The sequence below is a fragment of the Microcaecilia unicolor genome, chromosome 9 (genome assembly GCF_901765095.1).
Source record: "Microcaecilia unicolor chromosome 9, aMicUni1.1, whole genome shotgun sequence".
NCBI lineage: Eukaryota > Metazoa > Chordata > Amphibia > Gymnophiona > Siphonopidae > Microcaecilia > Microcaecilia unicolor.
In genome coordinates, this window is record NC_044039.1 from 212,161,536 (window position 1) to 212,174,794 (window position 13,259).

Below are 13,259 nucleotides of genomic sequence, written 5' to 3' on the forward strand. Positions count from 1 at the left end.
TTGTAATTGCCTGTAAATGCCAGATTTTGCAAAGGCAGTATGGGGTCCTTTTACTAAGGTGCGCTGAAAAATGGTCCGTGCTGGCGTAGTCACATGTATTGGATGCGTTCAGGTGCATTTTTCAGTGCACCTGCAAAAAAGGCCTTTTTTTTTTGCCAAAAATGGACGTGTGGCAAAATAGAAATTAGCGGTGCGTCCATTTTGGGCCTGAGACCTTACCGCCACCCATTGACTTAGCGGTAAGGGTCCACCCGTTAACCGGGCGGTAATCGTCAGCGCATGTACACTGCCAATTACCACCCGGTTAGCGCCACATGGGAGAACATAAAAAATATTTTTGGCTGCTCGTATTGGACGCGCGTAGAAATTAGAATTACCGCCGGGGGCACGCGGTGGCCCGGTGGTAGTTCTAATTTGAGCAGCTTTATACTACTGTTTCTTTATGTATATTCTGAAGAATTAGCCCACATACTTAAGGAGGTTTATTTAGACCACTGATGTTATAAAAGTCATGTTTTTGTAGAACAGTGACTTTCTGTTGAAGTCTTTTCCTCTCTTTACTATAATTATTCTGATGTTTAGTGCTCTCTGTTAGATGCAGTGGAATGTGTGTTTTTTTTTTAAAGAAGCAGACAGACAGTCTGGACTAGGGAATTACAGTGTCACGGGATATGTTTGCAGGTTTAGAGTGATGCTAGAGATCTTTGTGTGGGCTAGGCATATTACTGACCAGGGGTTCAAGTAGAATAACCTCCTGTATGCCGCGCTGCCTACCCTGCCCCCCTGCCCCTTAGTATTTGAGCCAGGACGAGCAGTCAGGGTAAGCGACGTGGCGGTGGATGTTGCCACGGGAGGGCTTCTGCTGGTGGGGCTTGGGGATCCTCACCAGCCCAGGTATGTGGGGTTACAGCGGGGTGTCGAGAGTGACAGGGAGGCGGGGCAAAATTTGCCCCTTCCCCACTTTGGGCTCATGCCCTTTCCCAAATCGAAGTCTGGCTATGCCTCTGATATTAAGATGGACTTGGGGAAAATCCACTGCTTATTTCTAGGATACTGTCAAAAAATTAGGCGTTCTACTTATTGTGTTCTCAGAACTCAGGAAGTATATACAAAAATATAAAGTAGAAAAGTGAGTGTCACCCAGTACTATACAAATTGAATCTTGGGGATGTCTCATATGTTGTCATTTGGCTGTATGTATGACAAAGTATTTCTAGGATAAGCAGCATAAAATGTATTGTGCTGTTTTGGGATCTTGCCAGGTAGTTGTAACCTAGATTGGTTACTGTTGGAAACAGGATGCTGGGCTTGATGGACCTTCAGTCTGTCCCAGTATGGCAACACTTAGGTTCTTATGTTCTTATAATTAGAATTAATATCATGGCTCAGAGCTATGCAGGGAGAAGTTTAAATTAATACATTTAATTCAACACATTCATATTTGGCTCAGCCCTTCAGTTCAGAGCAGATTACAAAATAAGGGGTCCTTTTACTAAGGTGCGCAGAAAAATGGCTTGTGGTCGTGTAGGCGTGGGTTTTGGGTGCGCGCCGATCCATTTTTCAGTGCGCCTGTATAAAAAGGCCCTTTTTACATTTTTGCCGAAAATGGAAGTGCGGCAAAATCAAAATTGCTGCACGTCCATTTTGGGTCTGCGACCTTACTGCCAGCCATTGAGCTAGCGGTAAAGTCTCACGCAATAACAGAGCGGTAATGACCCATACGCATCAAATGCCGCTTGGCACGCGTCCCATACGCGTGTCCGAAAATAAAAATTATTTTTCAGCCACGCGCATTGGATGCATGCCAAAAATGAAATTACCGCAAGAACCACGCGGTAACCAGGCAGTAACTCCATTTTGGCGCGCATTGGGTGCGCGTAGACACATGGTTTAATAAAAGGGCCCCTAAAACATAAAGGGGTTATTTTACCAACTTGTGATAAAGGACCCCTGAGGTGGTCTTGGCGTGCAGGTTTGCTGCACCCCAATGTCCCCTTTTACCACTGCGGGTAAAAGGATTTTTTTTAAAAAACAGAAATGTCCATACACTAAGTTAATATCTAGAAAATTGGGAAAATCTATTTATGAAAGTATATAGGTGTCAAGTTGAAACAATCCTAGCTTAAACTGTGCTAGTGTTGAAAGAGGAAAAGGCCTCGAGAAGCCCCCAGCTCAATTTTGGCTTCGGGGCTGGACTGCCTCCTCATTGGCCAAAACCCTCAAGCTTGATAGCTTTATATATTTTTTCTTTGTATGTATCAAGCAATCAATCTTAGTGAATCTTATGAATAGACTTAGCTTGTATTGTTGCTCGTTCTCTTCGTGAGCCATAGGTCTTTCTGTCACCATCGGTTCTGACCACGACCAACGATGGCCAGCGTTTCGATCACCTGCCTCAGGGTCTGTGGTCTCAGTTACTGTCTCCGCTGTGGTGAATACTTGATACATACAAATCAAAAATATATAAAGCTATCAAGCTTGAGGTTTTTGGCCAATGATGAAGCAGTCCAGCCCCCGAAGCCAAAATTGAGCTGGGGGCTTCTCGAGGCCTTTTCCTCTTTCAACACTAGCACAGTTTAAGCTAAGATTGTTTCAACTTGACATCTATATACTTCCATAAATAGATTTTCCCAATTTTCTAGATATGAATGGTTCATACTAAGGAAGATCCCCTCTTGATGTGTTTATAGTTTATAATCTAACATGCAGTAAGTTAAGCATTTGCCCCGCAGGCATTTCCTAGGGGATCCCTTACCACCTCCTATTTAGGTAGCGGTAAGGGCTCCTATGCCAACCCAGTGCTAAAAAAAATGAAATTATTTTTTGAGCTCCGGAAATGGCACGCGACACACACTTGCACTATCAGCGGGTTCTTGCAGTTTCCCGGCGGTAGGGCCGATTTGCCACGGAAGCTCTACCGCGGCTTTGTAAAAGGCCTGAAAATAACATACAATATAAAACCTGAGAGCAAATATAACAGAATCAAACATTTGCAGTCAGATATTTCCTAAAAAGCCAGGTTTTCAAGTTAACGGTGGAATTGCATATAATATTCCTAATAGTAGTTGGAAGGAGATTCCATAGTTCCACTCCTTTATCAACCATAACCTACAGCGGATATTAGTCCATTTCACCAGCGTAATTACATTTACTGAACGAAGCCATCTTGAAGGAGTATAGAGCATTACAAAGTCTTGAAAGCAGCCAGGACCAAACAAAATTTTAAAAACAAAAAGTAAAATTTTAAATTCAGTTCTGGCTTGTAGGATCAAGTATGGTGTCACGTGTTCAGACCTCCTACCACCCAGGATGAATTTCGCTGCAGCATTCTGGACTGCTTGCAGTCTACATAATCGTTTTTGCAGAAGACTCATAAAAATCACATTGCAGTAATCTAGTGTAGAGAGAACAATACACTGAAACTGGTCTAGTTCTAAATTTTAACCTTTTTTTGTCATTGTATTATTTTATTGTTATTTATTTAGATTTTGCTTATACCTTTTTCAGTAGTAGCTCAAGGTGAGTTACATTCAGGTACTCTGGATATTTCTCTGTCCCAGGAGGGCTCACTATCTAAGTTTGTACCTGAGGGAATGGAGGGTTAAGTGACTTGGCCAAGATCACAAGGAGCAGTAGTAGGATTTGAACTGGCCACCTCTGGATTGCAAGACCAGTGCTCTAACCACTAGGCCACTCCTCCACTAGCAACATTCCATGTAGAATCTCAGATAATATCAACATTCCATATAGAATCTCAATAGTAGCAACATTCCATGTAGAATCTTCAATAGTAGCAACATTCCATATATGTATTTATTTAGATTTTGCTCACACCTTTTTCAGTAGTAGCTCAAGGTGAGTTACATTCAGGTACACTGGATATTTCTCTGTCCAGGGAGGACTCACAATCTTGGTTTGTACCTGAGGCAATGGAGGGTTAAGTGACTTGCCCAAGATCACAAGGAGCAGCAGTGGGATTTGAACCTGCTGCCTCTGGATTGCAAGGCTGATGCTCTAATCACTAGGCCACTCCTCCTCCTGCATAGTTTTATTATATATCTTTCTATAGCTAGATGTATATAGATATAGATAGATATATGTTTTTTAAAAATATATTTATTTATATGTGCGTATTCTATATGTAAAGTCTTTGGTAAGCCACTTTGCTGTGGAAATTGTAATGAACAGGAAAAAAAACCCCTAACAAAACAAAACAAAAACCTAACATGCATTTTTGATTAACCTACTCAGGGTCAGAAATGAGCAAAAGATGACAAATATCAGAATATATAAGTGAAATATGAAAACATTTCAATGACAGTTTCACAGGGAAAGGTAAAGGGAGGGTAGGGTAGGGTGTTTCTCAGTTGATAACACCCTCATCATCCCCGTCTCATCTACCCACAACCTCGGTGTCATCTTCGACTCCTCCCTCTCCTTCTCTGTGCATATCCAACAGATAGCCAAGACCTGTCGCTTCTTCCTCTACAACATTAGCAAAATTCGCCCCTTCCTCTCTGAGCACACCACCCGAATTCTCATTCACTCTCTCATTACCTCTCTCCTTGACTACTGCAACCTACTCCTCACCGGCCTCCCACTTAGCCACCTATCCCCCCTTCAGTCCATCCAGAACTCTGCCGCACGTCTTATCTTCTGCCTTGACCGATATACTCATACCACCCCTCTTCTCAAGTCACTTCACTGGCTTTCGATCAGATACCGCATACAGTTCAAGCTTCTCCTACTAACCTACAAATGCACTCGATCTGCAGCCCCTCCTTACCTCTCTACCCTCATCACCCCTTACGTCCCTACCCGTAATCTCCGCTTTCAAGACAAATCCCTCCTTTCAGTGCCCTTCTCCACCACCGCCAACTCTAGGCTCCGCCCTTTCTGCCTCGCCTCACCCCATGCTTGGAACAAACTCCCTGAGCCCATACGCCAGGCCCCCTCCCTACCCATCTTCAAATCATTGCTCAAAGCCCACCTCTTCAATGTTGCTTTCGGCACCTAATCACAACACCTCTACTCAGGAAATCTAGACTACCCAACTTGACATTTCGTCCTTTAGATTGTAAGCTCTTCTGAGCAGGGACTGTCCTTAGTTATTAATTTGTACAGCGCTGCGTAACCCTAGTAGCGCTCTAGAAATGTTAAGTAGTAGTAGTAGTAGGGTAGGGGGTAAGAACCAGAGAGAGATAAATGGGTGATCAGAGGGAAACAAAGCAGTATAATGTTATGGTTTATAATGTGATAGAAAACCCAGATCTTTGTTAAGTCCTGTGTGGTTGGTGTCAAAATATTTCATCATTTTAACTTCAAAGGTCTTACATTTCTGCATTGTTTTAAAATGTCCTTTTAGTATTCTGACCATAAAGTCATTGATGTAGTGCTCTGCTCTTGCAAAGTGCTTTCCCACAGAAGTGCCCCCCTGGTTAGCTTTGTGGTGTTTAATGTGTGCCTGTATCAGCTGATTCTTGTTTTAAGCATCTGGCCTGTCTCCCCAACACCAGCAAGAGCACTGCATCAATGATTTTATGGTCAGAACACTAAAAGGAAATTTATAAGCAATCCAGGAATGTAAGACCTTAGACGTTAATGAGATAATTTGCATATAATGCAGACAGCATATTCAAATTTATCTCATACATATTCATTCTGGATATCTTGAAGACCTGATTGGCTGTGACACAAGGACTGGGCTGAGAACCTCTGACCTAATGGGAAGAATAGTATAGACTTAAGGGGATGAATATGCATAGACCTACCAAGTATGTGTTTTCATGCAAAAAAGGTGCCGGTACTCAAATGCTAGGACATCCTTCAGGAGTGGGATGATCACTGAGGGACCTACCCCATAATAACCAGGCCCCCTGCAACCAGTCACAGAATCTATTACAGGACAGAATTGGTGTGTAGAGCCTGAGCTCTATCATTAACACTTGGGGGCCATGGGTCAATTTTAGCAGACAGTGGAAAAGGTGCCGGTACTCAGTACCCCCAAGTACCCCCTCAAAAAAAGCCCTGGACCTACCAACCAGAAACACATCCGAATCAACACGATCATATCTGCACTATCCAAGCTGCAAAGGACTTAAATACAAATCAACTTACGCATCCAGTTTTTCCTACATAAGCACACAATTGTGGAACGCATTATCAAAAGCCTTGAAAACAACATATGACCACCTAAACTTCCGGAAATCACTAAAAACTAACCTGTTTAAAAAGGCATACCCTACCGATCCAACTTAAATGCTTGAAGTCTGCAACTCAACAAAACCAAAGCACACAATGGACATAACACAACTCTTCCGCTGTACGATTCCCTAATGTGGCTGTGCCACATGAATCTTATCTTACCACAACATCACTTTGTTTTTGTTCATACCGGAGTCGGCGAACGCCTCTCCGGTACTATGTAAGCCACATTGAGCCTGCAAATAGGTGGGAAAATGTGGGATACAAATAATAAATAAATAAAATAATGGAAATGTTATTGCCTGCCTAGAAAATGTACTTGGGAAAGTGAAATGTGAATTTATGGTAGAAGTTAACTGTGAATTTGCTGTTTAAAACTACAAGCTGTAAGTTTGGACCAGAGAGGGTCTAGTATACAACTAGATAACTACATTTAGGTAAAGTGCTGCGTACAACTGGTAGTGCTATAGAAATGATTTATAGTAGTAGTAGGGAAACTTTTACAAAAGCGCATTAGGCTCTACATGAGACTACCGCCAGGCTACTGCGCCCCTTGGTGGGTAATTTCATATTTGGCGTGCGCCCATAACGCCTGGATGATTTATTTATTTCCTCCCATGCGAATCAGCAGTTGGCGCGTGCCGACCGGTCACCATGCGTGTAGGGCATGAGCCCTTACCGCTAGATCAGTGGGTGGCATTAAGGGCTCAGGCCGGTTTTAGATGCATGCTGGTTTCCGGTTTACCGCATGCCCTTTACCCATCCCATTGGAAAAAAAAGCCCTTTTTGCAGACACGGTAAAAACTGGCCCGGCGCATGCTCAAAACATGCGCCTACACGGCTGCAGGCCACTTTTCACCACGGCTTAGTAAAAGGAGCCCTCAAAGTCTTACTAAAAACGCATCTGTTTCAGTCGGCTTTTGATAGCTAAATTTTTTGCTTGCTCTGCTGGGCTGCTTTAACCGTAGGATCTTATGAGATGCAGCGGGTTTGCTAATTAGCCAGCTTGTTTTACTGTACCTATTGTTACTTTTACTGTACACTTGTTTTTTTGTTCTTTTTTTACTTAAATTATAATCTATTTAGATATTTGTATTATATGTTAGGAATGTTTACTATGTAAATCGCTTTGATGGCATTGCCCTAAGCGATTAATCAAATCAAGACAACCTTGAACCTTAAATAAATAAAACTCTTTGGATTAAGTTGTGAAAGTGACCTTTTAAATGGCTGCAAATTGAGTGTAGAAGGTTGTTAGTATGCAGTGTGTGGAAACGCTTCCAATGTAAACTTATAAATAACACATGTAAATAGTACACCAATGTCCTTCTCATTGATGTCAAAGGAGGTTGCTACTGAGTTCCTGCTCTGGGGGTTAACACATGCATGACATTTACATGTGTAAATGAAGGAATGGGACTTGATATACTGCCTTTCTGAGGTTTTTTGCAACTAAATTCAAAGCGGTTTACATATATTCAGGTACTTATTTTGTACCAGGGGCAATGGAGGGTTAAGTGACTTGCCCACAGTCACAAGGAGCTGCAGTGGGACTTGAACTCAGTTCCTCAGGATCAAAGTCCACTGCACTAACCACTAGGCTACTCCTCCACTAGCAACATTCCATGTAGAAGCCTGCCCTTGCAGATCAGCAATGCGGCTGCGCAGGCTTCTGTTTCTGACGTGCTGCACGTACATCAGACTCAGAAACAGAAGCCTGCGCAGCCACGTTGCTGATCTGCAAGGGCAGGCTTCTACATGGAATGTTGCTAGTGGAATAGCAACGTTTCATGTAGAATCTCAAATAGGGAAAGGGAACTGGGACTTGATATACTGCCTTTCTGAGGTTTTTTGCAACTACATCCAAAGTGGTTTACATATATTCAGGTACTTATTTTGTACCAGGGGCAATGGAGGGTTAAGTGACTTGCCCAGAGTCACAAGGAGCTGCAGTGGGAATTGAACTCAGTTCCCTAGGATCAAAGTCCACTGCACTAACCACTAGGCTACTCCTCCACCTATCCCTTCAAACATGACCAGTTCTTAGTCTGACATTAATAATCTGTTTTTGTTTTGTAATCATGTGTGGCTCCTCCTGTTTTACGTTAGTCGTCGGACTCTATATATGGTGCCTAGATTTGCAGAACAATATTTGGGAGTGCTCCTGAGATGTGTGCACAAATTAATTGTCTAATGAACCAAATCATGTTACCAACTGGGTGCTAAAAACCAATTAATGAGGTTAATTGGCACTGGCTACATTTTCCACGCACATCTGGCTGTGCATTATTTTATAAGACATGACACAACTCTGGGGCCCTTTTACTAAGGCACGCTGAAAAAATGGCTTGCGTTGGTGTAGGCGCGTGTATTGGACGCATGTAGGTCCACTTTTCAGCGTGCCTGCAAAAAAGGCCTTTTTTGTTTTGCCGAAAATGGACGTGCGGCAAAATAAAAATCAGTGCGCGGCCATTTTGGGCCGGAGACCTTATCGCCACCCATTGACTTAGCAGCAAAGTCTCATGTGTTAACCGGGCGGTAATTGTCAGCGTGCGTACAATGCCGATTACTGCCCGGTTAGCACCACGCGGTAGAAAATAGAAATTATTTTCTGCCGCATGTTTTCGACGCACGTCAAATATTAGAATTACCACCCGGGGCATGCAGTAGCTGGGCGTAAGTTCTAATATGTGCATAGGTGCCTGCGCATCTTAGTAAAATAGGGTTACCATATGTCCGGATTTACCCGGACGTCCTCTTTTTGAAGACAAGTCCGGGCAACCGGGCAGGTTTTGCCAGCCTGCCCGTTTGTCCAGAAATCTGGACAAACGGGCAGATTGCTAGCCTCCCCTCCCCTTACTTACTACTGCCCTGGTGGTCTAGAGACCTCTTCCGCCTTCAAGGCAGGAAAGAGCCCCCATCTTTCCTGCTCGGAGCGCTGCCCTGTATGCATCCTTCCTTTTGCTGATCTCGGCACCGATTCAAAATGGCCGCCGAGAGTTGAAGTGACCTCGCGAGACGTCAACTCTCGGCGGCCATTTTGAATCAGCGCCGAGATCAACAACAGGATGGAAGGATGCATGCAGGGCAGCGCTCCGGGCAGGAAAGAGGGGGCTCTTTCCTGCCCCGAAGAGGTCACTAGACCACCAGGGCAGTAGTAAGGTAAGGGGAGGGGGGAGGGGGAGTGACGGGGTGTGTTACAGGGGGAGGGGAAAATGTGACAGGGGGCGTAGGGAGGTCGTGAAAGGGGGCGTAGGGAGGGCGTGAAAAGGGGCGGGTGGGGTGTGAAGTGGGCAGGGCATGTGTCCTCCTTATTGAGGGACAAAATATGGTAACCCTATAGTAAAAGAGTCCCTCTAATGGCATGTAATTCAAAAGGGGGCATGGCCATGGGCTTGTCAGGGGCATTCCAAAATGTCACATGCATTGTTACAGAATACTGCCTCAGTGTGCCTAACTTAAGCAGCAGGCGTAAGTCTGGCACCCAAAGTTAGGCACAGGAATTGGTGCTAAGTGTGATTCGATAAAGGGACATGTACCCTTTATAGAATCCCACTTGGTGCTGATTTTTTTCCAGGGCCAAATTTTGCATGCCATTTATAGATTTCCCCCCTTTCCCCCCCGGATTCTATATATGGTGCCTGAAAATCCGCGCAGAAACCAAAGCATATTCTATAGCAATGTGCATAACTTAATTGGTTAACTAGCTAATTAGCACTGTTAATTGGATGTTAATTATCAGCATTAATTGGCATTGAGATTTATGCGCATAACTCACTAAGGGCCCTGTTTCCTAAGGCGCATTAGCGTTTTTAACGTGCCTACAATTAGCGCGCTTCCTAACCATGAAGGCACCTATAGATATATTGTAGGCATGTACACAGTTAACACGTGTACATGGTTAACGTGCATTAAAAATGTTAACATGCCTCTGATGCGGCTTAGTAAACAGGGCCCCAAGTGCATTCTATAACGTGGTGCGCCTAAATTCTAATTCGCATAGTTGAAAAGGGGGTGTGACCATGTGCAGGGCGTAGGCATTTTTAAAATCTATGCGCATTGCTATAGAATACACCCGAACTGCGTCTAATTTAGGCGTCAGGATTTTCACCAAGTAAAACATGGCCTAAATGGCAAGCCGCTCAGCTTATTCTGTATACCGCGCAGAAATTAAGTCTATTCTATACAATTTAGGTGTACCTTAGAGAATACACTTCGGTGTAAATTTTTTCCATGTGGAATTTTCAGGCGCCATATACAGAATCTGGCCCTTTATGTAGAAGTGGCTACTGGACGGAAGGAAGATCTAGGAAAAATCCACATGAGCTCTATAGGGTCAGCGAAGCGCTGAAGGTGGATAAGGAATGATACAGAGAACACATGAAAGCATGGACAATAGACATATTACCTGAACTCTGTACTGCTAACAAAATGTGTTACTCTATAAACCCCCAGATTACTGGCAATGGCGAAATCAGGTGCATCTTTTAATGACATGGGAAGCAAGAAATGCAAAAGGCTCATGTCGGGGGAAAAAATGCTTCCTTAAAGTTTGGGGGCCTATGTTGGATTCCTTAACACAGAGAGGCCGGAGTCTTGTACTCAATAAGCTTTGATAATATTGTAGAATAATGGTACACATACCTGAACTCATAAACACAATGTTTACTGACTATTAGGGGGGAGAGGGTGGGGGGGAAGAAGGAAGGGGAGAAAGGAGGGGGGAATATAAAAGATGACTGTGATGTATATTTAATAAAACACCCCCCCTTAAATGTACGTTTGGCTGTTAATGAGCATGTTTGGGAGGGTAGGTAAAGGGACCAGGGGAAGATGCATTAAACTATTGATGATGGAATTTATTGATGTATACAAGTTAATATGCTGTATTACTTATAATGCCTAATGATAGATGTACTGGCAATGTTAAAATGTTTATAATGTTGAATCATCAATAAAAACAGTTGAAATATAAAATGTGTTACTCTTTCAGGTGGAAACATCGAAATTAATTATCGGACATGGTACAAGCCTCTAGTGTGGTTCTGGATTCTAGTTGGCCTTGCCTATTTTGCTGCTGTGCTCAGTATGATTGGAGATTGGCTTCGAGTTATATCCAAGAAAACAAAAGAAGAGGTATCCAATGCCTGATTATTTATTTATTTATTTATTACATTTGTACCCTGCGCTTTCCCACACATGGCAGGCTCAATGCGGCTTACATAGTAACAATATGAAGAATTACAAAGTCGTAAAAAGAATATACAATTTCTAGTAAACGCAATATTAATGGGGTTAACGGACAAATACATTGAACATAGGAGGAATTGGGTGCAGAAGGAAATGAACGTTAGGAGATAAGCGTAGGGAGATGGAGAGGAATAGATATGGGATAGCAATAAGGATAATAGGAAACATGGTCAATGTATAACAATCGTCAATAAGAATCATTTGGGCAGGCTTTAGTTCAGTTGAATTGTTAGGATAGGCTTTCTTGAAGAGATGGGTCTTCAATGCTTTTCTGAAGGGCAAAAGGCCGTTGATTGTTCGGATGGATCTTGGTAGAGCGTTCCAAAGCTGGCTACCCAAAAAGGAAAAATTGGGGCATCAAAATCCATAATTCCTTGAGATTGTACAGCTCTGGCTAGATGTCTTTGACCCTCTTACGGGATCCTATTTGTGATGCCTCTTGTTTTGTATTGTGCTGAACGATTCAGTTGGTTTTGCAGTTGATTCCTTCCTTCCTGGGACTGACTGAATCAGATTCTGTGAAGTTCATATTTTCAGCACAAGTTGAGTGTTTATTTACCAACTCCGTCGCCTTCACATGTGCTTCTTGCACAGGTCTACGTGCCAAGAGAGGAAAGTCACAGTTCTACCCTACACTTTTTAAAATTCATCATCTTAAAAACAAACAAACATATACTGAGCTAGGGCTCTTCAGCTTGGAGAAAAGGCGGCTGAGGGGAGATATGACAGAGGTCTATAAAATAATGAGTGGAGTGGAACGGGTAGATGTGAAGCGTCTGTTCACACTTTCCAAAAATACTAGGACTACGGGGCATGCGATGAAGCTACAATGTAGTAAATTTAAAACGAATCGGAGAAAATGTTTCTTCACTTAACGTGTAATTAAACTCTGGAATTTGTTGCCAGAGAATGTGGTAAAGGCGGTTAGCTTAGCGGGGTTTAAAAAAGGTTTGGACGGCTTCCTAAAGGAAAAGTCCATAGACCATTATTAAATGAACTTGGGGAAAATCCACTGTTTCTGGGATAAGCAGTATAAAATGTTTTGTACATTTTTGTGATCTTGCCGGGTATCTGTGACCTGGATTGGCCACTGTTGGAAACAGGATGCTGGGCTCGATGGACCTTTGGTATTTCCCAGTATGGCAATACTTATGTACTTATATATGTACTTATCATTTTAGAAATAAAGATGTAAATTAAACAGCAATTTACATTATACAAAAAGGCAACAAACCTTTCTTCAGTCCAGGATCATCTCTAGGTTCCTCAGATAAAATATTATTCTTTCTTTCTTTATTATATCTGAAGAAATGCCTCACCGTTTAGTCAAAGTGAGTTGCAGGAACATAAATATAAACACGTGCCCCTATGTAAACCAGCATGAAAATCCACAAACCTGTAAAAATGTAAGAAAACTTAAAATCCCACACCATTCCCATCTCCTTCCACTCCCATCTCCACATCCTCCAAAAGTCAGACCATAAAGCCAAGGTTTCAGTCTTTTGCAGAACCTCACAATTTTCCATTCCTCCCACGGCTCTAGGGGCATAAATTCCACCAGTAAGAGCTACAGTACCCAAAAACCTGTAGCCACCTACACTGAGTCGTGCTTAGTCCAGGAGCTACTGCTGCGATGATTTAGCTCAAATCGGGCAGGTGGCACTTCGGCATTCTCCTTTCAGTCCAGACCATACACAGTATATATTCACACTTGACCAGTTATCCGATAAAGAGTGGAATTTATTGCGTCCGCAGCATTCTACAATTTACATCTATGAATTATTCACAATAGCAAGCAATTTCCA

At 42.9% G+C, this 13,259-nt stretch overlaps 1 protein-coding gene across 2 annotated transcripts in view; it reads left to right on the forward strand.

Annotated features, from left to right (window-relative positions):
• Positions 1-13,259, forward strand: part of KCNK10 (potassium two pore domain channel subfamily K member 10) — a 76,752-nt gene that overhangs the window by 55,153 nt on the left and 8,340 nt on the right. For both annotated transcript variants that reach the window (XM_030214566.1, XM_030214567.1), the window contains one exon: positions 11,198-11,340. In XM_030214566.1, the coding sequence (XP_030070426.1) occupies positions 11,198-11,340 (143 nt within the window). The remainder of the gene's footprint in view (positions 1-11,197; positions 11,341-13,259) is intronic.